Raw genomic sequence first — 26,363 nt, 5'->3', positions numbered from 1 at the left:
TCTCTTTCCCTTATTAGTGTTCTTAGTAGGTTCTCCAATGCCGTTGTGTTAGGTAGGGGGGTACATTGTCCTTAAATCCTCTATGAGGAAAGTTTCCCGTGCGAGAAGGTAGACTAATCTGGATCTTGTTGTTTTTGCCACTCCGATTGCTCTTTTGATGTATGTTGCTTTAACTCTTTCCAGTGTTGCTAAGTTCTTTTCATTTAGGTGTGTCCATATAATTTCAATCCCATATGTAAGTATTGGAATTATTTTTGATTTGAAGAGCGCCATAGCTGTGTCAAGATTTAGTGTTCTGATGAAGCTTATTTCGTTTATCGCTCTAATTGCTTGTGACGCTTTCTCTATTGTGTGCGTAGTGAAGCATTTTGCAGATGGCTGGAGTGTTATCCCTAGATATTTGTATTCTTTGGTGATAGATATTATTTTCCCTTCTAAGGTGATTCTTGTCGATTTTGGTATTTGCCCTCCTGATCTAAACACCATCATTTCCGTCTTCTCAGAGTTAATTACGAACTTGTGTTCAATGCATCATTTTCCCACTTCGTCTATAGTGTTCTGCCATTTCTTTAAAGTTTTTGAGCCAATCACAATATCATCCGCATAGGCGTATGCTGCTACATCTTCATTATGTACAATTTCCATAATATCCTTCGCTGCCAGGATGAACAGCAGAGTGCTTAGTGGGTCCCCTTGGAGTACACCATTTGTTTGAATTATTGGTTCTGAACGGTTTAGGCTGTCCGAGATCCTTATCTTGTTCCATTCATTTATGGAGTTTATGATTCTTGTCCAGACGCTGTCTCTTCCTAGAGTTTCCTCGAGCTTCCTTTGTACTAATACTCGGTCCAGGAGATCAAAGGCTTTTGTGAAGTCTATAAAGATTGTATAGTATTTTTCCTTCCTTTCGATGGCTTCCCATATGTTATTTAGCAGTAGTTCCACTGCTGCGAGAGTAGATCTTCCTCTCCTGAACCCGAATTGAGATTCTGGGAGGTGCTCTTCTACTGTGTCCCTTATTCTTTCTGTTATTAGTTTTGTGAATACCTTAAAAGGATTGTTTTCCAGGGCTATTCCTCTGTATTTATTTGTGTCCTTCGGGTCTCCTTTCCCTTTAAAAATTACCTTTACTATTGATTGTCTCCACTGATCTAGGATTTTGGCTGTTTCTATGCATTTATTATAAAGTTTCGTCCAAATTGGAGCTAGTAGATGAGCCGTGTCTTTCAGGTATTCATTGTATATCATATCTGGTCCTGCAGCTTTTTTCTTTTTTGTGGATTCAATAATGTTTTGAACCTCAGTTGTAGTAAGTGGAGACCATGCTGCTGACTCATGCATTGTATGCACTTGGTTGGTTTCCGGTGTTCCTTCTCTTCCTTCTTTGTTGAGGGTGTCTTTGAAATGTCTCGTCCATTCCTCCATGCTGATATAATGGGTCTGTGCCTGCTTTCGAGGGTGGATTGCTATGAATGGGTCTCTCCTGGCTTCCTCAACTATTCTTCTTCCTTCTTCTTCCCTGTATGCCGTTTTCTTCTCCCGTGTTAGTGTTTTGTATCATCTTCTTTTCTCGGTGTATGTCTGAAGGAGTGTATGATTCTCGATGTCCGATTTTAGGCGGTGTAGAGCTTGAAGCATCTCTTTCCTCAATAGGAAGCACTCTTGATCGAACCATGTTTTTGCTCTTCGCACTTTCCTGGGGCTAGCTGCTTGTGTTAAGCGTTTCTCCAGTTCATGCACTGCTTCCTCTACATTTGAGTTGTCGATTAGTGTTTTGATTTGTTCCATCTGTTCTTGGCATTCTTCCACTTTTCTAACATCCAGTCTCCTTGAGAGTGGTCTCCTTTCCTGTTTTTTCTTTGCCTTACATTCACTTTGTATGTTGATGCTCATTGGAATGTGTTTTCTTATTGGTGTGTGGTACGCGCACCACAGTGAATTGATATCCCCTTTTATTTCTCCTCTTATGAGGAAGATGTCTATAGTGCTTTTGCCATTGCAGCAAATATATGTAGGGACATTTGTGTTGTTTAGCAGGTTGAAACCTTCTTCTTGCAGTGAATCTATTACTAATTTTGTTTTGTGATTTGGTATGTCCAACCGACAATTTAAATCCCCTGCAATAACTAGAGGGATGTCTTTCTTGCTCTGTGTTATTTGTTGACCCAATTCGTCTCTTATATCTATAGCCATTGCATTTAGCTGAAAGTAGGTTGCTAATATTGTGATGTATTTTGTCTCTATTAGAATGGAGTGGTTCTGCTCTGATGTCGATACAACTGGTGTTATCCACGATTTAAGAAGGACTGTTATTCCTCCTTGGGGTCTTCCTCTTTCTCCTTGTTTCGCTAGCAGGTGTATGCTACAGTATTCTGGGTGCTGCCAATGGTCTGTGAGAAAGGTTTCCGTGAATATAGCTGTGTCATATCCTTCAAGAAAATAATTATTATTGTTATTATTATACTGCGTATCATTAAGACTACCCGAAGGCTGGTTTGATCCTCCACAGCTGTCATAGATAGCCTAAGTGTCACAGAAGAGACATCCTAAGGAAATGAGTGAGGTACTTTTCCATTGCTTTCCTCACTGAGCCAGAAGTTGCTGTTACATATCAGTCTGGCAAGGCCACTGATATGCATGCACCAACCAACCATTTGAGCAATATTTTCATACCTTTCATAACAGGGACTGGCTGCATAAAGAATGGTATTACCAGTACTATAGCATTGCTCATACCTCAGTCACTTTCATATTGTTAAAGCCAAGGGTGAGACTGAAACAAATCAATGAAAATAACAAATTTATTCTGGCCCATACTAGAAGACATAGTGTACTGTAAACACTACATCTCGCAGACTACAACGTGTCTGCTAGTGTGCTTTAAAAACGATGGCCTACTGCAGCTTACTTTCCAAATATAGCATTGCTGTAATAATTTTTTTCAATTGTTAACCTATTTATAAAAAATAAGTCTCATAAAGAGATATTTTGTATTATTTAAAACCGAGTTCCTTTTTGCGATTTACTGCTAAGATCCACTGTCTTTTGAAATCAATTTTGCTAGATTGTGAAAGGAAGCTCTGTATTACAGTATCTATTAATGCACCCAACAGTAAAAACATAGTTCTGCCGGAACGTTATGGCAGTAAGGAATAACAATCCAAAGACAGCACTATAAAATGATTGAATAAATGCATGTAAACATCACACATACTACAGCTCCTAGCAGTTAATTGTTGATGAACTGCCTCTAAGTAGTTCTTGTAGTATCCACCCGCAGCAGCCCATTGCTATATGCACGGAGCCTTTACTCGGAGTTAACTCAACTCCTATGCGGTCCCTTTGATGTTATATACATAATGTAAAGGCTACTTATACTACCTGCCAGGTTCAGGAGGTGAACCAAATGGTGAAAGGAAATGAGGAGAAATGCTCACACGTGGAAGGATATTTTCCTCAATTCTTGAGTTGACTACTAGTACAAAAACCAAAGGGCCGCTTAGGACTTGAGTTGATGCTGACTATAGATACCCTATTCCACACAGTGTATCGGCCAAGGACAACCAGATGTCATGATGTCTGATGTTCCATAGGCATTCGCCCAATGGGCAGGATCCTAAGACGTGTGCCAAAATTTCAATCTCACTGCATTGTCTGCTGTGGTTACAGGCTTTGGATCTGCCTAGCATGGCACAGACAGCGACTACATTTGCTTTCATCTGAAGATAATCTTTCCACTGAATGCTTGCGAGTCCGTCCTTCTATTTTATCTTTTTTTTTTTTTTTGCACCGACACAGATAGGTCTTATGGTGACAATGGCATAGGAAAGGGCTAGGAGTTGGAAGGAAGCGGCCGTGGCCTTAATTAAGGTACCACCACAGCATTTGCCTGGTGTGAAAACAGGAAACCACGGAAAACCATCTTCAGGGCTGCCGACAGTGGGATTCAAACCCACTATCTCCCGGGTGAAGGCTCACAGCTGCGCGCCCGGTCTTGTATTTTATCTATCAGTTGGCTGGAGTAAATGCTTGATATAGACACACACTTTGTCTTTCCAGTCTGAAAGGCATCATTTTTAATATTCCTGGTCTCTAACAGATCTGATTTTCACGGTATCCAACAGGCCATCACATGTCTAAAATTTAGCAGCAGTTTCAGTGAGACATTGGATATTAAGTGTGGATATGCAATGTGCTGTTTTGACTTTGAGGTTTCTCATTTCTGCAGTGATCTTATTGTTAGCTTTGTGGAGGATGTAACATCTAATGATCTGTTGTAGTAATGTTTCCACCTTGAGCAAAAAAGACCCAGACCTTTAACTGCTTTGACAGAGTAGATCATTGTATCTGTTGTGTCGGCTGGAAGTGATAAAATCTCTTTGGGAGTACTCTTAGGCCCTGCTGTATAAAGCAGTTGATCCTAGATCAAGGCGTAAAACTGATTCTAGATCACGTGGATCCTCAAATTTTTGTTGTATAAATGTTGATCCGAGATCATTTTTCCTTAATCTCGAATCAAAAGTGATCCAACAATTTCCTTGGATCAAGCCTTGTGATCTGGATCAAGTAGTGTTCTTGCATTGTAGGCCGCATTTATCAACGTGAAAAGAAGAAGGCTTTTGTGGTGCAAAATAGTGCCGTAACAATAAACATGGTAAAAAAAAAAGAGTTCTGCATTATTACCGGTATTTAATCTGATGAAGGGATTTTTATCGTGATTCTGTCTTTGAATTACAGATGTCTGACTCCTCCGATTTTTCTTCAGATGACGATAATGAAGAATTTTGGAGGTCTCTTTGATTATTCCAAGAAAGAGGAAACCCATTCTTAGAACTTAGTGACAAAGCTTTTAACATGACATTCCGTCTAACCGACACACTGTTGAGGTTATGGCAGGTAGATTTCGAGACTCTCTAATGAGATGATCGAATAGAAACCAGCCACTTACTCCGATGTTCCAGATTCTATTGACTCTGTGATTTTACGCGACAGGGAGTTTTCTAATCGTAGTTAGTGATTTATTCAAAATTGATAAAGCTATAGTTTGTCGAATCATCCATAAAGTAACGTGAGAAACTGCTGCATTGAGACCTCAATTTATCAATATGCTGAATGACCAGAGAGAAGCAAGGAGAATCGTGTGTCATTTCTATGACATAGCTCATTTCCCAGGAATTCTTGGTGCTATAGACCGTACACATGTGCCTATCATATCGCCAGGGGGTAACAACGCCGAAGTATTCAGGAACAGGCATGGATGGTTCTCCTTGAATGTACAGGTTATATGTGATGCTACTCTGTGTTGTCTAGACATAGTAGCAAGGTGGCCTGGATCTGCACATGACAGTAATATATTCGATAACTCTAGAGTTCATGCTCGGTTTGAGGCAGAGGAAATGCCCAAAGGATTTCTACTCGGACTTAGTGCCTACCATTGCTGCGAGTACCTTCTCACTCCAGTATTACACGAAACGACACATGCAGAGATGGCATATAACAGAGCTCATAAGAGATCGCGATCCACAATTGAAAGAACTTTCGGGGTTCTTAAAAGACCATTTCCCTGTTTGAAGATGGGTTTTCCAGTGAAACTGCTTCGGGTTCCTCCTATTATAGTGGCAACGTTTGTCCTACATACCATGGTCTTAGATTCCATAGAGGGTGAACCTGAAGTAGAAGGAGATATTTTTGCAGGAAGAAGGGTTTTCGAGGAACTTCCATTCTTCGAGGAAGCTGGGCTGAATGGAGGAAATACTGCTGTTAGGAATGAAATAATTAACAATGTGTTCAGGTATGTTTTTAATATTTCTAAGTACTAACAAGACTATACATTTGTATTAACAAGAATGTTAATTTGTTCTCGCTTTAGCCGTCACTAGCTCATATTTTTTAATTTCCTGGTCTAGTTTCAGATTTTCCATTTTTATGGCGTGTTCTGCCTCTAGACATTCCAATTTTTTCTTGTAGAAGTTGTCCCTTAAACTTCCCTCAGCTTCAGCTCTTCTCTTTTTAGGAGGTGAAATTCGTTTGCTGGGGCCAGGACTGACATCAGTATCTGGAACTTGTTCCTAAAACCAGTCAGTCGGAATTGAAATACAAGAATGTGATAATAAATAATAAGAAGAACGGCTGTGCTGTAAAAGCTAGTCGAATAGTAATAAGGGACAGTTAAGCGTCTGAAAAGTATATTTGATTTATGGCAAGTTTCTGAAATGACAGTTATCTGTAGATGAGTAGTTATCAGTGACCTAACATGGTGATACATTTAAAATGAGTTTCCGAAACAACAGTTATCGGCTTATTCACAGTTATCTGCACAACGACTGGAACTGCAGCTAGTGCTGTAGTTAACTCTATGTTAAAACTGATTCCAACAAATTAGTTTTGTAAACATTAGTAAGTGATAATGAACTGACTATACTATATTTACAGTCATTCATTATAGTTTTAACGTGCTTGGGTGTGCTGGAGTTGACAATATTTCGGTCAGTATGTTTACTTCCATGTTATCACTGGCTTAGTCACTGATTCCACCTGTATGGTGTCATCTGTCCGAGCTGTTTCGGTTACAATCTCCTCGGAGCATGACGCTTCTACTGTAGATATATCTTCCAATACGGGAAATGAATCGTCAAATAAAATGGAACTCAAATCAAACAGATTTTCATCACGCTCAAATTGATCTTTCAGTGCAGCTATAATGCTAAAGATTTCTTTCGTCAGCCTTTGAATCATGAGTCTCACCAATAGTTAGTGAACATCCAATCTGAAATTATGGAGTATTTACCATTAGTATTTACATTTGTACTAAATAATATCTTTGATACTGGTATGCACTTAATATAAGACTGCTGAATAATAAATACCGATTTTCGTTGCTTTTTTAATGTTATTATATCTTTTAACTGGTGACGTGAGGTCTCTTAGACTCCCAACAAACATAAAACACCTGGACTTCTTTAATTAAAAATCTCACAGGGAGCTGTAGTTTATATTAGCTTCTTGTCTGTGGACTTCACGTCAGCAGTTACGAGAGTATTTTTGTCAATGCATGTTGCATGGTCAGTGTAAGTAAAACATCTCAAGTGACTAGTCCGTTGCAGTTATTAAGAAATACAAATCCTCAGTTTGAGGAGTACATTAGGGAACTACTAATGAAAAATGTAGTGGTACCGGTATCTATTTTCTTTTGGCTATTAGAGATTGCAGTTTGTAATGCTTTTGTGTTGTTCAAGTTGTGTCATGAAAGCCCAGAAGAAATGTAATTCTTGAAGAGTTTGGCATCTGATCAGGTGAAATTACATGCACGTTTTTCATTTACATTATTATTATTATTATTATTATTATTATTAATATTTACGCTTGTGTTCTGGATCAGAGAAAATGATCTGTTTGGTAATTGTGGTGTATTTGTATAATTTTAGTGACGACAACGGATCAAGGTGAAATTTAAGACTATATCTGCATACTGTGAATAAGAAAGAAGGGGAAATATAACTAGTTTTTGCAGTATTAGTTAAGATATATTCATATTACGAGAGATTATTACATGCTGAATCAGATTGATTGAAATGACTGTGTACATGTTTGCCAACCAGTTCACATTATAGGAAACTTCTGCTAGTAAAAGTAACTAGATATTACCAAAATAACCCTAAAAACATTGCATAGACACATATATTGGAGGATGAGAGATACTAAACATGACGATATCTGTACTGTTCATTACCAGGGCTTATAAATCTGGATTTAAGTTTCCAGAAACTCATTTAAGTTAACAGCGCAGTTAAAGTTAACAAGCACATTTAGGTAACTCATAGGTAAATGTAGTGTATCAGAAACTGGCCATTATATGTAATATCTATCTGAATTAACACATTCATCAAGTTTGTTGCAACATACAGTAGTCACATAACTTGATACATTACCATGTTGCAAGAAACCCCACTGACAGCTATTTCCGCCACGAAAGCAAGCGATTGAGATTGTGATTCGTTCACTGCAGTTTCCATTGTAAGTGCAGGATCCTCCACATCACATTCACGTACATCTAAATAATAAAAGTAAACATTATGTACTTCCATAGTAAATGTGCACTATATTTAGTTAACCTGGCATTAGTCAACAAGGGGTAGTTTGTAATTTTTATTGGAGTTACTGATGACCGATTAATTAAGGGAAAGACCTTATTGCAATATTCACTAGAACCAAAAACAAACTAACATCAGACATAGTCTTGTGTATCAGTAACTAATTTACAATGCCTTATGCTTGTGAAAAGTGTAGCTCTGTATGAGTCTATACTTCGAACACCCCGTATTCCTAGTTATTTATATCAGAATTTCAAGGTTAACTTACCAAAAATAACTTCTTGGTAGAAGTTCACATCGCAATCGGACTCACAGGCTAGTGGAAGGAATTGAGGTTTTAATGCTGCCACGAGTTTCCGTCCAGTTTCATCCACTGTAGGTTGTAAGGATGAACTTCCGCCTGTTTTATGAATGTTGACCTAGTAAGAATGTACAGTTGGTTAAGTTCAATACTCCGAAGTCTCAACTAGTGATTAATACGTAAATACGTATTGCTGTACTTACTTTATCATCTGCAGCCGACTTCTTCGTTCGTTGTTTTACATGCTTGTAACATAACTGCAACATTTTCCAATCCCGTCCCGCCAAATCTGCATGGGAATTGAAGTCTGAAGCTAGTGCTTTCCAGGCGTTTTCCTTCTCTTTCGTACTTACAGCATCAGTCTTTTTATTTTCAATTGTATTCTTATATTTTGTAACAACTAAATCAATTAATAAGTCCTTTTCATACGCTGTAAAATTTGACGCTCAATTTCTTCGCTCATTGACATCCCTGTCATGCTTTTCCAAGTTCTTGTCCATTTTACAGTCAATGTGTTTGAGATCTGATTGACACCAAGATTGACACTACATCAGAGAAATTGAAAACATGAAATAACGTGACTTTACTACCAACATACTCCTGATTAGTACAAATTTCCCACGCTGTTTACGATGTTGCCAAGCGAAATCCTATGATGACGGATCAAAGTTGATCCGGATCATGAGATCCGAGATACAGCACAACGAGCACCTTGGAAAGGATCATTTTCTGATCTTGAATCAGTTATGTTTATACAACCGGCCCTTAATCATTTTGTCAGCATGATCTAAAAATTGTTGGGGAATTTTTGGTGAAAACAAACTGATATATCAATGTGGGTATGAGGATGAATTTATGATGTTTTTATCAGGATATAGCCAAGGAGCAGTTGCTAGGGCATTTAATTTCTCTTGCAGTAATCTGATACACTGGTTAGGATCAAATACAACAGCATCAGCAAAGTTCACTCAAGGTATTTAATGCATTCAGATCCCGAAATGCACCTTATAGTTACCGTATTTCATTTGATATGCATAAGTTCCCGCTGCTGATTTTTCCTTTATTAATGGTGATACCTAATGATTTCTTCAAGTTTATTTTCAACCCTAATTCCTGAAATCTCTCAATTGCTAAGTTAGTAATTTCGAGAGCCGATTGTCTGGTTCTTCCAATAAATTATTACACTATCACCAACAAAGCCCAGAATTGTCAGTGGAATTAACCCACTGTCCACAGTGTATCCATATTCATCAGATATATTAATATCTCTAAATTGTCAGAAACTAATGACCTCATAATTAGGTTCATTAAAACAATTATCTCCTCACTGCATATTGATACTTAAAGTTACCAAAATTATATTTCTGTAAGTAGTCCATTACAGAATAAGACAAGGATTTTAAGTGATAATCCTGCAGTTGTAATCCATAGGATGTAGAGTTGTATATGGAATATGAATCACCAAAACAAGACTTTTGTTTATAAAAGTCTTAGCTGCATACAACAAAAATAAATTTTTCTTAAAAGTATATGGACAGAAAAATACCTGCAAACCAAGCATGGGAGTTCGCAGCGATTTACTGTTTCTCTCTCCCACCAATCAACTCTACAACATACAGAAATCTTTCTGCACTACACTTTTTCTTCATAGAATACACAGTTTTAAATTTCAGGATGAAATCTATTTTGTTATTTTTCAGAATAATTTCCGTCTATGTCAAAACACAAGGTATTTATCTGTTCCACTTTGTAAGGTTGACATCCAGCTCCTAGGCTAAACTGTCAGTGTACTGGTCTTTGGTTCAGAGGGCCTCGGATTCAATTACTGGCTAGCTAGGGATTTTAGCTGATAGCTTAGGGACTGGGTAACTGAGTTTGTCTTAATACACATCTTCATTTGTGTACAACTCAACACACTGCTAACCAGCACAGAAACATTAGAAAATGGAATATATCACAGGTGTGAATTTTGAGAAAAACTACTGATAAACAACCTCCAACCATTTTTAAAATTATTTTAACTCATAAAACATTGTGAATTCTGTATAACCTAACAAATTTGCTAAGTATTTTGCAAAAAAGTAAGCATTTTTTGATGCAATTAGCAAAAAGTATGCATGAAATTTCTGTTACAGAAGTTTAAACAGAAAAGGACGAAAGTCTTCATCTTCATTTGATTTTGTAAAATCTGTTCATTTTGTTTTTTCTTTCCCCACAATGAGATATGATTTCACGGCCTAGTAGGGTTATTTCCACCTTCCACATCCTTCCGTAGTTGTCGTTTGGTAGACCTGTAAGTTAAACTTTTCACATCTCGAACATGGTGTTAATTTTGTTTTAATTTTAATTATTTCCTTATTACTATTACTATTATTATTATTATTACTATTATGTTTATGTGCTCAAGTGCTATACTGGTAGCAGAGCATGGGTGAGGAAGAAAGAGAGGCCCGCAGCAATTATTTTCAGCTAAATTTCAAAATTCTATTTAAATCATTCTAATCTTATAATATTTTCTCACTACATTCCAAGCTGTTTGTCACGTTGCTGTAAGTACAAGAATATTATTTAACTGATGACATGTTCCTTTTATAGGTTGTAATTGTTACGTGTGCATTCCTAATACCTGTTTATTTGCGTTTTTATGATGTTCGCTCGAGTTTGATATTCACATCCCGAGGGAGCTGCCTATTATTTCCATATTAGTTGAAGGTGTTATTCTTTCCGAGATGTGGAGTCTGTGTTACTGTGTTTCACCCTGTAATTAACGGTTGGAGGAAATGGTAAGTCACAGTCCATAATTTCCTTTTTCCCCCCCTCAGTTTTATCGTCAATTTCAATATAAAGTTTTGTTCGTGGTAAGCTTTCAGCTAACCACGTGGTTTGTTTTAAAAGTTATATTATCACATTGCATGTGCCGTGTTTGAATTCTGTAAGTCTTCTCCAATAAGTTCAAACTATGTCATTAAATTATGTTAGGTGCTGTACTTCCTTGTCTGACTTCACGTTTACCTCTTGAACAGCTGAAGTACGTATCTGTGTTGAAGACAGCTGACCGCTTGATCCACTGAGAGTTGTGCACACTTACATCCTTTTTTTTTTTTTGCTACGAGCTTTACGTCGACACTTACAGCCTAGAGTTCCTTCGTGTTGCGTTCTGTTTGCTCTTCTTCAGATTTTGTAAACTGTAATGTTGGTGTCGTAAGGGTTGATAAGTTTTAGCATGGAGTCTCACTGGATTTTTTCTAAAACATCTGTTCTAGTAAAGTTTCAGCAACAAATTTTAGGTTAAGTTTTGTAATTTCTTGTCGATCTTTTCGAGTGTTTATTTTGTTTTATAAATTTGGTGTTTCGGCAAATTATTTTCCAATGTCATTTCTTGTCACCTGCTGTATTTTATTTGGCATCATTCTTCGTGTGTGATTATTTTAAAATTGTCCATTATGTTGTGTCTTGGCTTAGTGAACATCTTAATTTCTGGTCATGTGCTGTGTGGTGTTTCGGACTTCTACTGTACCTGGATTCGTTTCCAAGTAGGTATGGGACTACTTGGGGCGGTTCCCGGCCAGTTACTAAAGTCTTATATCAGATAAGAGATTATGGGGGTCTCTTAATCTGTTTGAAAATGTTCCTAGTTCATCTGTTAAGCTTTTCCATAGTGTAATTGTCTGTTTCCTCGTCGCTTATTCTTATTTACACGGGTATTCTTATAGTTGCTAGGGAGGGTTCTATGAGGACTTGGATAATCTCATAGGGTGAAATGTTCATCATATCTTAAAACCAGGTAATGCTGAGGCCATTATGGCAAAATTTGACAGGTTATGGATCTGCACTTGTGCTCACGACATATTTGAAATCTGGTGTGCATCTGATATGGATTCTTCTGTAATCTTTGACCGGGTATTAGATGGCTAGATGAAGAATGGTGTCCATTGTTTATTGTAAATCATGTACTAGGGAGGATTTTCTTCAAATGTTTATTTCGGTATCATTATTCTGAGCTATTAATTTCGGTTAAATCTGTTGTTGCGTCGCAGGTCATCAAAATTTGTATTTCAGTTATCACCATTTAGTAAAAGTTCTTTAAATATTTTTTTTTTAATTACTCCTTCATTTAAATTGCTCTGTATTTATTCTAATCTGTTTCTGTTGGTGTCTTCTAAATTCATTTACCTAGTTCGCTTGATTATGGGGTCCTGTGAGCTGGCAAAGGTTTCTAAATTTGGTAGCCTTGTCATATCTTCCCATCCATATTTGTATATATTGTAAATATGGGGGGATGTCATTTGTGTGTGTCTTTGGTGCCTTGCACAGCATTGGTATGTACTGAGACTTAGGACTTTAGGTGCTGAGAGTCCATTCCTCTCCTGGGAGTATGATACTAGTCCTAATATAGTCTCATTGTCGTGTGATGGAATCAAGAGTACCGAGGTCATGTTTTGCCCTTTTCTTTTGCTGGTACTGCTTGATTTAGTGGTCACTGCACTGGTGTGTTTGTGTTCTTGTACTGTCCGGTGATGGAATCAGTAGTATTGAGGTCATGTTGTGCCTCTTCAGGCGTCATCGTATTGATGTTTCGTGTCTGTACTTGTATTGTTATGTGTTGGAGGACAGGTATAGGCTTGGTGATTTTGGTGTGTCATGCTGTATTCTGATATTTCCTGGTATGAAGGGGTTATTTATGACCTTTTATTTCTTATATCAGTGAGTTGGATTTCTGTATGCGCACTTTTGAACTGTTTTTATTTTTCATTTGGATATTCTGTTCATCGGTAAATTTTATGAGATTTTAAATTCTGTATTCTTGGTCTTAATTGCATTTTAATTTGAATAGTGTGACACGTAATGTGAGTTTTATCAGTGTTAAAATTTTTGAAGTAATGTGTACATTTCACAGAATAATGTGAGCAACGTTGCAAGCTAATGTAATAAATGTAACTATCTCCCTGTTTCAAATTCCCTTGCAGCATTCCAAATTTCACCTCCCATTTATTTTTTATTTTTTTAATGTTGGGTAATTAAGAATGCAATGGTTCATGGTGTGGGTTACTGTAGTCACGTCCTAGTTTGTGAACCATGAGCAACAGCTGAGTGGCCTAGTAAGTGGTCCTGAGAGTCGGGATACTAGTTGCTATGGAATGGGAGTGGGCATCTCAGACATATTTGAGTCATGGCCCTCCTTGTGCTCAGGCGGCTAGGACTATACAATTCACCGGTGGTTCATAACCCGTTAGAGGAGAGATCCTCACTTGGACTATGTGCAAGTAGGGTAGCATCCTGCTTCATGAATTTACCGAGCTCAGAACATTTTAAGCAAGTCTAGGACCTATGGGAGTAACGGAGTCCCACTCCCATTTGACAGGCAAGAGACTCCTTGGAAACAACTTGGCGAACAAAATGGAATTCGATGGGGAGTTATCAATATTAATGGGGCTTAAGGAAGAAAGAAAGTAGAACTGGCTAAGTCAGCTAAGAGGATGCATCTCGATGTGCTAGGAGTAAGTGATATTCAGGTATAATAAGGAAGATAAAGGAGATTATAAAGTGTACTTGACGGGTGTTAGAAAGGGAAGGGCAGAGTCTGGAGTAGGGCTGACTCTGCAAAAGATGTGGAGAAATTGCTGAAAGGTATGGACAGAGTCTTGGGGAAGAAATATAAGATGGAAATAAATGTCCAAAACAAAAGTAATGGAGTGTGGTCAAACAAAGTCAGGTGATGTAGGAAATATCAGATTAGGAAATGAAGTCTTAAAGGAAGTAGATGACTATTGTTACTTGGGTAGTAAAATAACTAATGATGGTAGGAGTAAGGAGGACATAAAATGCACTCTAGCACAAGCAAGGAAGGCCTTTCTTAAGAAAAAAAATTTGTTCACCTCGAACATTGGTATAAGAATTAGAAAGATGATTTTGAAAACTTTCGTCTGGAGCATGGCATTGTATGGAAGTGAAACACGGACCATAACTAGCTCAGAGAGAAAGTAGAAGCTTTTGAAATGTGGTGTTACAAAATAATGCTGAAGGTGAGATGTGTAAATAGAATCAAGAATGAAGAATACTGAATCGAATTGGTGAGAGGAGATTGATTTTGGCTGATTTGACCAGAAAAAGAGATACAATGATAGGGCACATCTTAAAGACACCCAGGTCTTGTACAGTTGGTTTTTGAGGGAAGTGTAGGTGGTAAGAATGGTAGAGGTAGACCAAGGTACGAATATGACAAGCAGATTAGAGAAGATATAGGCTGTAGTAGTTATGTAGAAATCAAAAGTTTAGCACAGGAGAGGGTGGCATGGAGAGCTGTATCAAACCAATCTATGGACTGATGACTCAAACAACAGCCTACATAATTGGTGTTATGTTACCTGTCATCAAATATTTAGCAAGCAACTTTTTACAAAGTTTCAGGAAGTATTTTTTTAAATATTAATATATTGCAGGAGCTGGAGATATTCCTTGTGCCAAGGGTATCAGAGAAAAGTATATTCCAGAAATAACAAATGAAAGGGTGGAATAAATGAAGAGCAAACTTTCAGGATAGAAGTTAGTGGTGTATTGTGATAAAACTACAAACAAATGTAAAGTGTATTTTTGTTGTAATATTTAAAGCAATAAAGCCTTCAGGTTCTATGGAAGTAAATGTCAGCGACACACCTACACTTGAAACGGCAAATTCAAAAACTTGCTCTAGAGAATTTTTGGATACACTGAAAAATATATGACATACAACTTGATGACACCAATCGCCCCTGAGTTGGATTCAGCACGTTATTTGGTGAATTGTTTAGACACACTGGGGAATATTCTAAGTGATGGTGTTGAGGGTGTCCAGTGTTGAGCAAACAAGCTATGTAGTGCTGAATGTGTTAGGTGAGCACTTGCAAAATCTGCACCTTCTTGTGTCAAAAGTGAGGTCTGCAATCTTGAATACATGAAAACATAAGCACCTCTTCAGGAAGTTTCTGGACAGTAAATAACCAGGACAGTGTATACCACTATTTCCGATGCCTGTTCTCACACGGTGGTCATCTTGGTATGAATCAGTGGTATATCTTGCAGAATATGTAAGAGATGCAGTGACATTCCTGAAAAGTGAGGAATTTGGTGGACAAAATGCCGGAGCTGTTTTTCTTCAGGATATTAAGGAAGATAATTTCCGACAAAATGATTAAGGAAGTATTTTAAAATGGAATGAGAACTTCACAAATGGATAAAGATGAGTATAAAATCAACACATCAAATTTCAAAAAATCGGTGTGGATTTGGAACCTAGAAGAGAAAAAAATTCACATATAAAAAGGATTTATAAAGCACAGCATAACTAATACTTTAATATATACATACCATTTTCATAACAAATATTTCCTAGAGCCCGGCAAACTTGGATTAGAACTTGAATATCTTGCTCTTCATCTTTCATAAATTTCACTAACAATTTCAGCAAGGAAGATGTTGCACACTTCTCACGCCCTGCATCAGCCTTTGCCAGTTCTGAGATCACCTTTGCTGATTTAGATATAATCGTCTTGGATTCCCAACACAGTAATGCTTGCAAATGGTCCACAAAGGAAGAGTAATCAACACAAGCTAGGGAAGAATAAGACAGCAAATACAGTATTTCACAAACTACATTCTACTGGTAAAGATTTTAAATTACACATATTGTCACTGGAGTGAACATTGGAAATCTTTCCTATAAAACTACTTCGTGCTAATATTTTGTTGGAAGAGCACTTTCCTCTTTCAAACCTGATGGTAGTATATTAAAACTTAAAACTGTCTCTGGCTCTGTTTCATTTGCTGGAAAGGAAGTAATACAAGTCATAATGAGAGTCTATTTGCACTTGTCAGTAAGATTACATGGTTCTACTTAAAAACAACAGTTAATATTGCAATATCACAGACAAAAACCAGCAACAACTGCATCAACCTGTAGATATCCTTAACTGCTGGAAGAGATATTTTGAACAAATCTCAAATAAGGGATTTCCACATCCACCTATATCAACGACAGACCTCATTGTCTAACCCACCTAGAGTTACAACTACTGCCAAAGTAGCTGCTGCCATCAGAAGGATGAAAAATGGTGAAGCAACTGAGCCAGATGTCATTCCAGCTGATGTGTGGAATTTACTAGGACCATACGGCACTTGAATTCTCATGGATCTATTCATTAACACAGTCAAGGAAAATGAAGCATCACTGAACTAATTTCAAAAGGCAAAGACAATACTGGTGATTGTTACAACTACTGAACAATTCACATACTGAGCCACACAATGAAGATTTTTGGCATTCTTGGATTTTAAAAAGGCATTTAATCTAATAGTGCACGACCATGTCTGGTACACTCTTAGACTGCATGGTGTACCCGAAATTCACGTTTGATGTGTCCAGCTGCATTATAGAAATGTCACATGAGAAGAGTTCAATATACATGTTCCATTCCTTCTGTCTTGACCAAAGAACTGTCGACACTGCAGCCAAGGATGCTGACCTTCATTGATGACATTTTGGCTGCTTGTGAATCTCGTCACGACCAATAACAGCTGGTCCAGAGTTGGAAAATCAGACTACATGTATATGGACTGTAACAATGTGAAGAAAACAGAGTACACTGAATGTGGAAAGCAGACTGATGGCTCAAATACAATATATGTCACTGAACCTGCCAAAACAACTGGCTAGATGTGAGGCAAAGGTCTACCTATGCTGACTGAATTGGTGCCAAGTCACAGGAGTCCTTTTTGAGCAGAAGACAAGACTCATCCTGAAATCAAAAGTTTATAAGGCCATTATTTGCCCGATAGAATTCTACACTACAGAGCGTTGGCCAACCACTAAAAAATGCCAGCAAATATTGCATGTCAGGGAGATGAAAATGCTTAAACGGCCACTAGGAATCGTCAGCTTGGATCATGTTATGAATCTGGAAGTTCGCAAGACATTTGGTATAGCACAAATCACCGACAAACTGAGTAAAACTTGACCACGATTGTACGAAAGTGTACTACACAGCGACAGCAATTCAATTTCAAGACGAGCGCTTGATCTCAGCCCTGCTGGCAACTGACTCAAAGACGATCAAAGCAGGCATCAGCTTGGCGCACTACGCAATGACATGGCCATGATGTGGCTTACCATTCAAGATGCTGCTGATCGTCCAAAAATAGAAATCATGGTGCAAACAAGTGAACCCTGCACTACGGCAGGAATAATGCCAGGAACAATTTAATATTGTAGTAAATGTTTAAGGTAGACAAATAAAGTGTATGAATAACATAAATAGTTATACTTATACTGATATATGATAAGAAAAGCCCATATTTCTAAGCATTAACAGGAAAGAATGAAAACTTATTTAAACAAACAGCAAATGCCTTCTAACTTGCACAACAGTTCTGCAGTGAGATTTGCATAAATATTTGGGATGCGGCCAATTAGAACTCCTTAAATAATGCAACTCACCTATACAGGGTGTATCCGTGATGATGTTACAAACTTTCAGGGATGACGGAGGACGGTAAATGGATCAACTTGAGTCAAAGAACCATATTCTGGAAATGATAGAGTCAAAAGTTGAGCAAAATTCTACTCGTTTAAAACCGTTTACCCACACAAGTTTCACAAGCTGCTCCATTTACAACAAATGTTCGAAATGGTGTTCGCCTCCGTCATTACATTAAGGGTTATAAATTTCATGTTGTTGGTCCGTATTGAACTGAGAATAACATATGAGTAACAACACAATAAAGGTTTCCACCTATTCAATACAAAATATATTCACAATATTTTAAAATTACATGGAACTAGTTTCGACCCATCTAAGGGTCATCATCAGCCACATCAAAGCAAAGATCACTCTTGACGAAATCCTAAGAACATGTTAATTTAACAGTAAGATTATTATGGAATAACAAGTGAATGTGATAAATGAAAAGAGATGTTAGTATGGGACAGGTGAGTAATAGCTAATAAATATACAAGGAATATACATAAGAGGTTTGGAACAAAGTATAAAAGGGGGCTTAGTGTTGTAAAAATTATATAATCATGGAAAACAGTAAGTCCTTATAATGAAGAATGCAATGTGAAATGACACATATAATTATACGGCTTAGGAAGAGTGGAGGTGGTTTAGGAGGGGAAGAGGGCTTAAGGTGGGGTTGAAGGGTGCTGGAGAAAGGGTAATTGTCTCGGATAATCAATAAACATAAATATCGCCCAAAAACTACCCTCAAAAAAGAAACAACTAAACCTCTAACATTTTCCAGCTTCACGTTCAACGATGATATCTACAAGTTAACCAATATCTTTAAGAAACAAGGCGTTAAAATAGCCTTCAAAACCAACTATAAGAACATGAACGTTTTACACAATACTTCACACATCAACAGGACCAGCAGTTTTTCAAAATCAGGAGTTTATAAGATCAAATGTAACACCTGTGGAAAAACCTACATCTGGCAAACCGGTAGAAACTTCAATATCAGATACCACGAGCACACTAACACAATAAAATACAACAAGTTTTCAGCCATCGGCCAACACATGCAAGATTATAACCATAATTTCACCAATATCGAACAAGACATGGACATCCTCGTATTAGCAAACAAGGGCCCTTTACTCGACATAATGGAAAATTACTACATACACCTAGACCAATACTTTAACGCCAGTCACAATCTCAATGAAATCTCAGAGAAACCCAACATACTCTTCGATCTATTTATCACTTTCCTCAGAAACAATAATGCAGCCAACCAAAACTCAATCCTAAATTTAATCAAAGATACTTTTCCGAGACAATTACCCTTTCTCCCACACCCTTCAACCCCACCTTAAGCCCTCTTCCCCTCCTAAACCACCTCCACTCTTCCTAAGCCATATATTTTATATGTGTCATTTCACATTGCATTCTTCATTATAAGGACTTACTGTTTTCCATGATTATATAATTTTTACAACACTAAGCCCCCTTTTATACTTTGTTCCAAACCTCTTATGTATATTCCTTGTATATTTATTAGCTATTACTCACCTGTCCCATACTAACATCTCTTTTCATTTATCACATTCACTTGTTATTCCATAATAATCTTACTGTTAAATTAACATGTTCTTAGGATTTCGTCAAGAGTGATCTTTGCTGTGATGTGGCTGATGATGACCCTTAGATGGGTCGAAACTAGTTCAATGTAATTTTAAAATATTGTGAATATATTTTGTATTGAATAGGTGGAAACCTTTATTCCGTCAATACAGTCATGGCATCGTTCCACAAAGTTCTATTGTACCCGTTTGAATATCCCCGGTGTCATTTGAACAGCGTCGTGGGCAGCGAGAATTCTTGCCAAGAAATCCCGTCAGTCTCGACAAGTGTTTCATGCCCATGTAGTATACAGTACAGTCGGAGGTATCAGACCGATTTTTTCTTTAACTTTTGACTGCCAGCCACAATGGTGTAGTGGATACGGCGTTGGTCTACTAATCCCAAGTTAACGGGTTCAAACCCGACTGAGGTCGGTGACTTTTAAGGATATTTAAAGATGACAACCCCATGTCGTTGGCTTCCTGTACATTAAAGAACTACTGCGAGACAAAATTCTGACACCCCAGAGTCTGTTAAGAATGGACGGACGTTGAACAACTTGGATTATTAATAACTTTTGACTCAAACACTTGTTCCTTATCTCAAATTGATCCATTTGCCGTCCTCCATCATCTCCGAAAGTTTGTAACCTCATCACAGATGCACCCTGTATAACTGTAGAGTGGACTAAATGCCACTTGCTAATTGCCAAATAAGTGTGCAATAACCTATTAGTGCGTGTCAATCTGAGCTCTAATGAAATGAAAGTTGGATGTGAAAAAGTAATAAAATTAATTGGTGACAAAATATCTTACTACCACAATAAGAATGTAGTGTCTGTCCATACATTTGGATATCTTTTTGACATAATTTTGAAAATAATAATATAAATAGTTATACTTGATGATACATGATGTCAAGACATTATCCAGGATCTTTCTATCATTCTGTTTGATCTAAATAAATGTAAAAAAACTGATACTCCATTTTTGATTAAACTTTGCTAGATTAGAAACATCCAGAATTTCCCTACATTGCATTCTTTCTCAATCTGTTAAGTAGGAGCTGAAAAATATTGCATTTTTAACCTAAAGAATAGTACCACTCAGCCGGAGAGAAGAAGACAAAGAGTTCATCGACTTCCCTGAAGGGCCATCTTTACTACACCCAGGTTTCCAGTTTATACGCTAGTCTCGAAGGGGCATACACTTTAAGAAACAGGCCTTCATTATCTCTACAGCGTTTAGATCTATGTGGCTGTGTTTCTCCCACATTAATTCTAGGCCGAAGGTTAGAGTGAGTACTATTTTTGCCTTCAATAGTAGTATGGCTGTTTGCAGCGACAGTGCTGTGGTATTTTTTTATTATGTATATGGCGCTTAGTACAGCACCGGGATAAGTAGCTCAGATGGTTGAGGCGCTGGCCTTCTGACCCCAACTCGGCAGGTTCGATCCTGGCTCAGTCCGGTGGTGTTTGAAGGCGCTCAAATACGTCAGCCTCGTGTTGGTTGATTTACTGGCATGTAAAAGAACTCCTACGGGACAAAATTCTGGCACCTCAGCATCTCCGAAAACCTTCAAAAGTACTTAGTGAGACGTAAAAACAATAACATTATCATTAACATTACCTTAGTGCAGCTGCTGTCTTTTTTGTATTTGTATTCTGAATGATTTTGTGATGGTTTGTAGCATTACTCCCAAGTATCTGTAAGAGTTTACTATTTGTAGTGGGTCATCTTTATGATGTATTACATCCCATCGTGCAGATTTGCCAACTTTTCTAAGTAGCATCTACATGGTTTTGTTTATGACAAACTTATTCCCGTCTACCTTTTATATCAGAGCATCGAAAGCATTTTGTAGATCTTGCTTATTTCTTGATGCTACTAGAACCACATTGTCAGCATACATGGGTATTGTGATTTCCTTTCAGGTTTTGCAAATGGTTTCAGGAATGACTGTGGTTGTTACATTAAATAACAGTGGACTGATTGGGTATCCTTGTAACACACCATTTGTTTGGGCTATCTTGTTTGAAAGAGTTACTGTGTTGTTGACTATGTTCTAGGATAGTTTTTTTTTTTTTTTTTTTGCAAGGGACTTTACGTCGCACCGACACAGATAGGTCTTATGGCAACGATGAGAGGCCTAGGAGTTGGAAGGAAGCGGCCGTGGCCTTAATTAAGGTACAGCCCAAGCATTTGCCTGGTGTGAAAATGGGAAACCACGGAAAACCATTTTCAGGGCTGCCGATAGTGGGATTCGAACCTACTATATCCCGGATGCAAGCTCACAGCCGCGCGCCTCTACGCGCACGGCCAATTCGCCCGGTGTTCTAGGATAGTATGATTTGAATTAATTTCTTTAAAGGGCTTCCAGGTGTGGTCATGTGTGTCATGACAATTCTCCAACCTAACAGGTCAAGTGCCTTGGTGTAGTCTACAGACACACAGAAATGTTTGCGACTTTTTACTGTATCATCTTCTACCTTGTCTACAAGTATGTTTACAGCTTAAAAATTATCTCCAAGCATATACAGAAGAGTGCAAGAAATTTCTGATCAAGATAACTAAGCCAGATTACTGCCCGGTTTCCAGAATGGCGAGATATCTGTCCAATAACTACTGAACTGTTACAGCTGTTGACTCGATAAATCTTTGCTGTGTTGCACAGCGGAATAGCAGCTAACTTATCGAACTGTTAACTATTGGCTTGTTGATAAAGTTTCATACACACTGGATGCCACCCCACACATTGCTTTGTTTTTGTGCATTAGATGTGTTCCCTAGACTGTCAGGTGCATGCACACAAGTAATTCATGACATTAGCGCTTTCCATGCCGCTCCTATTATCTCCTCTTTGCCATGCAGCAAGAAATTGCTATTCTTGCAGACGTGGGTTTCATAGTGTTTAAGGACAGTCAGGAGAATTTTACACAGTTTGAAGATTTTTAATGAAATATGCACACCAGCAGCATGTCACATGCGATCCAGTTTGCACTGAGCCTTATAAATATACCGTATCTATTCCCTATTATTCCAAAATATGAACATTGTTTGACCACAGTATAATGATAAATATTGGGTAATTAACATAATTATGCAACCTTTTAGTTCCCTGTAATGTAATATTAATTAAAAACAATCCCACAATAAAAGTATATGCTCACTGCCAATGCAAGTAGGCCAGCAGTAGGCCTAATTATCCATTATACTTAGTTACTGGTACCAGTGCTTTTATGAACACGAGTGCAGTCACAGATACAAATATAATAAGACCCAGTAGTATTAAAGGGTATTGTAATTAATATTTGATCAACAGGGGACAATCGAAAATTATTTATCACAGGACGTAAATTGTCGCCTCTAACCCCAACCAAGCATATAACAGTTGTCGGCTGAAACTCGATCAAAGTATAAATAACTTCTTCCTGCGTACATTGACCAGTTCACTCAGTTTATGGATGTGTTTACGATGACTGAACAGACCAATCCTGGCATAAAACATACGCCCACACAAATCACACTGAATGGATGGACGAGGGCGGGGTTGTAATTGACGGAGTTTTCTTGCTTGTCCTCTTGATGTCTGTGGCGTTCTCTTTCAAACAAGTTGACAGCGGTGGATGTAGAGTTCTGCCACAGTGAGCGGTCCACAGCATATTCTTCCCATGTCTGTATATCTATACCAGTTGTCTTCATGATGTGTTTCAGCTGGTCCTTAAAACGCTTAAGAGGGGCTCCATGAGGTCTACTGCCAGAGCATAGTTCGCCATAAAGAATTTGGCGGGGAAGCCTGGTATCACCCATGCAGTGAACATGGCCTAACCATCTCAGTTGATGAGCGATGATTGTTGCCTCAATGCTATTTAGCTGCTATGTTGGTCACATAGTCCTCCCACTTAATATTCAAGATGAATCTCATTTTCTGTTGTTAAGTTTTTTGATATCACGATGATAGAGTGTCCAAGTTTCACAGCCATACAGCAGCGTGGAAATGACAACAGCTATGTATACCATGCCGGTCTAGAAAGCCAAGAATAACGGCCGAGAGGATTCGTCGTGCTGACCACACGACACCTCGTAATCTGCAGGCCTTTGGGCTGAGCAGCGGTCGCTTGGTAGGCCAAGGCCCTTCAAGGGCTGTAGTGCCATGGGGTTTGGTTTGGTTATGTACACCATGAGTTTGGTATGCAGTTTTAGGTTGTTATTCATGAAGACTCTGTGCATTCACCATCCGAATGCTGCATGAGCAGCCCCAGTTCTTTTATCAACGTCTTGTTCACAGGTACACTGTTTAGACAAGATGCTTCCAAGATATGAAAAGTAATCAACCTGTTCCAGTGTTGTGTCTAAGATGGAAATACTGAACTCAGGAAGTGTTAATCCTGGGGCAGGTTGTGCAAGTACCTTCGTTTTTTTTCACATTAATGGCAAGACCAAAGCGATCACATGCAGTTTTAAAGCAGTTGACTGACTGTTGTAGTTCTGCAAGTGTTAGAGCAGATGCGGTGTCATCGGCATACTACAGTTCTGTCACCCGGGTAACCACAGTACGTCTTTGTGAGCGAAGTCTTGCCAGATTGAAAAGGCCTCCATCAAAACGAAATTTAATCTCCACGCCTAACTTGTTTGCAGATGATTCATGCAGCATGGCAGCCCTGTAGAGTGCAAAGAGTGTAGGAGCAAGCACACAGCCTTGTTTCAATCCATTAGTGATTGGAAACGAATCTGATAGTGAGTTACCATGAAGAACCTGTCCAGACATGCCATCATGAAGAGCTTGAACCAATTCCACATAACGTTCAGGACATCCAAAATGTCTCAATACTTTCCACATAGCAGATCTTGGTACTGAATCAAGATCATAGAAAACTAAATACATAGGCTGCTGCTGTTCTCTGCATTTTTTTCCTGGAGTTGTCTAGCACAAAAGATCATATCTTTGTGTCTCTGGAGGTTCGGAAACCACATTGAGACTCAGGCAAAATCCTCTCTGAGATAACTCGGGGCTGGTTTAATAGAATTCTTGCGATAATTTGACCTGCAATTGACAAAAGCGATATACCACGGTAGTTCCCACATACACTACGATCACCTTTCTTGAAGATAGTGATGATGGTAGCATTCTTTAAGTCGTCAGGTACTTCTCAAGTTTCCCAAAGCAAGAGGATGCGTGTGAAAAGTTTAGACTTACAGGGTATATCTCCATTTTATATCAGTTCCAGAGGGATGTTATCAGGACCAGGAGCCTTTCTTGGTTTTAGTTGATTGAGTATTTTGGTGAAGTCTCTGTATGTAGGTGGAACTGCCATTCTTGGTTGTTAGGGCTGCTGAGGGACATTACGAAGAAAGTCCTCAGCAACATTGGAAACACAATTTAGAAGTGAAGAGAAATGTTCCCTCCAATGCTCTAAAATTTCTCCATTATCAGTTAAAATGATGGAGTTGTCAGCAGTCTTCAATGACCTTGATGAAGATTGAATTGGACCATACATCTTCTTTATGCCAACATAGAAGTTTTGTCAGGTCACGGGCATCAGATAGTCTTTGCAGTTCTTCAGCTTTTTGTTGCCACCAGTTATTCTTAATCTTCCTAATTTGTGCCTGACATTTTCCTTTAAGTTTCAAGAAATGTGATTTCTTCACATTGGAAGACGGATCTTGAAGATAGGATAGGTGGGCTTCCCGTTTGGTATTGATCAGACATTTAATTTCTTCATTATTTTCATCAAACCAGTCCTGTCTTTTTTCCCCTCACAAAACCAATTGTTTCCTCAGCTGACTCAGTGATGACCTTCTGAAGCATGGCCCATTCCTGATTTGTACTATCACTGCTGAATGGATGATTAGCCAGTTTGTTTGAAATTGCATTTCTGTTGTGTGTATAAATGGATTCAATTTGAAGTTTAGAAGTGTCGAATTCCTTTATGGGCAGGTTGTGGATGGATCTTTTTGGTTTGCAAAAGATTGAGATTCTCAACTGGCATAAAGGAGCTTATGATACATCCAGAAGTCATCTACATTTATTGCGGTCCTTGTAACAAGGACATCTTTTTTATCACATTGCCTGGTGATGATTTAATCAAGGATAAGCCAATGCTTTGAGCGAGGATCCATCCAAGTGGTCTTTAAGCGATTAGGCAGGCGGAACTGAGTATTAGTAATGAAGAGTTCATGTTCAGCACATAAACCAAGGAGCAGTAGACCATTGGCATTACAGTTGCCAAGTTCTCCCATCACATTGCCCTACAACTGGTGATATTTACCAACTCTGGCGTTGAAATCGCCAAGTAGTAAGAGTTTGTCTCTTGGTGGTACTTTGGTGATGGTAGTGCTCAGCAGGTTAGAGAATTGGTCTTTAGCTTTTACATCAGCATCCAAGGTGGGAGCATATGCAGAGATGAGTGTTATAGATTTGGCACCAGAAAGTGGGATTCGGAGAGTCATAATTCTTTCACTGACTGCGGTTGGAGTTAGCTGATAATCATTCACCAATGTGGTCTTCACAGCAAATCCCACACCATGAATGCGGTGTTCTCCCTCATCTTTTCCCTTCCAGAAGATTGTGTAGCCTGAGATGAACTCTAAGTTTACTTTCACTGGACAGTCCGGTTCCACTTAAGGCAGCAATATCAATGTTCATTCGTTCAAGCTCATGGGTGACAAGCGCTGTTCTTCTCTCAGATCTGTTATTGTCTTTCAAATAAAGTAGGGTTTGAACATTCCAGGTTCCTATAATAAAAGTTTGGGTAATCTTCGTTTTTCAACTGCATAAGGGGTGACCCGCTGCATGCGGCCTCCCAGTCGGCTGAGAGTGTGACTACCAAGGGCCTTCCCCATTCAGGGTGGGCAGCGATGATCCTAAATAGGCCTG

The 26,363-nt window shown here is 38.4% G+C and overlaps 2 protein-coding genes across 2 annotated transcripts in view; both read right to left on the bottom strand.

Moving 5' to 3' along the window:
- vimar (visceral mesodermal armadillo-repeats) overlaps window positions 1-26,363 on the bottom strand; it is a 155,485-nt gene that overhangs the window by 116,085 nt on the left and 13,037 nt on the right. Inside the window, exon 3 of the mRNA XM_067145294.2 lies at window positions 15,736-15,978. Coding sequence (XP_067001395.2) covers window positions 15,736-15,978 — 243 coding nt within the window. The remainder of the gene's footprint in view (window positions 1-15,735; window positions 15,979-26,363) is intronic.
- LOC136871736 (uncharacterized) lies at window positions 5,794-9,147 on the bottom strand. The gene is made up of 4 exons (XM_067145284.2): window positions 8,595-9,147; window positions 8,359-8,509; window positions 7,929-8,050; window positions 5,794-6,068 (listed from the first exon to the last, which is right to left on the bottom strand). Exons 1-4 carry the CDS (start codon window positions 8,655-8,657, stop codon window positions 5,850-5,852), a joined length of 555 nt encoding a protein of 184 aa, XP_067001385.2. The 5' UTR covers window positions 8,658-9,147; the 3' UTR covers window positions 5,794-5,849.

This window comes from Anabrus simplex, chromosome 1 (genome assembly GCF_040414725.1).
Source record: "Anabrus simplex isolate iqAnaSimp1 chromosome 1, ASM4041472v1, whole genome shotgun sequence".
NCBI classification, from domain to species: Eukaryota; Metazoa; Arthropoda; class Insecta; order Orthoptera; family Tettigoniidae; genus Anabrus; species Anabrus simplex.
The sequence above is the reverse complement of the archived record's forward strand: the minus strand, read 5'-3'. Positions and strand labels throughout refer to the sequence as shown.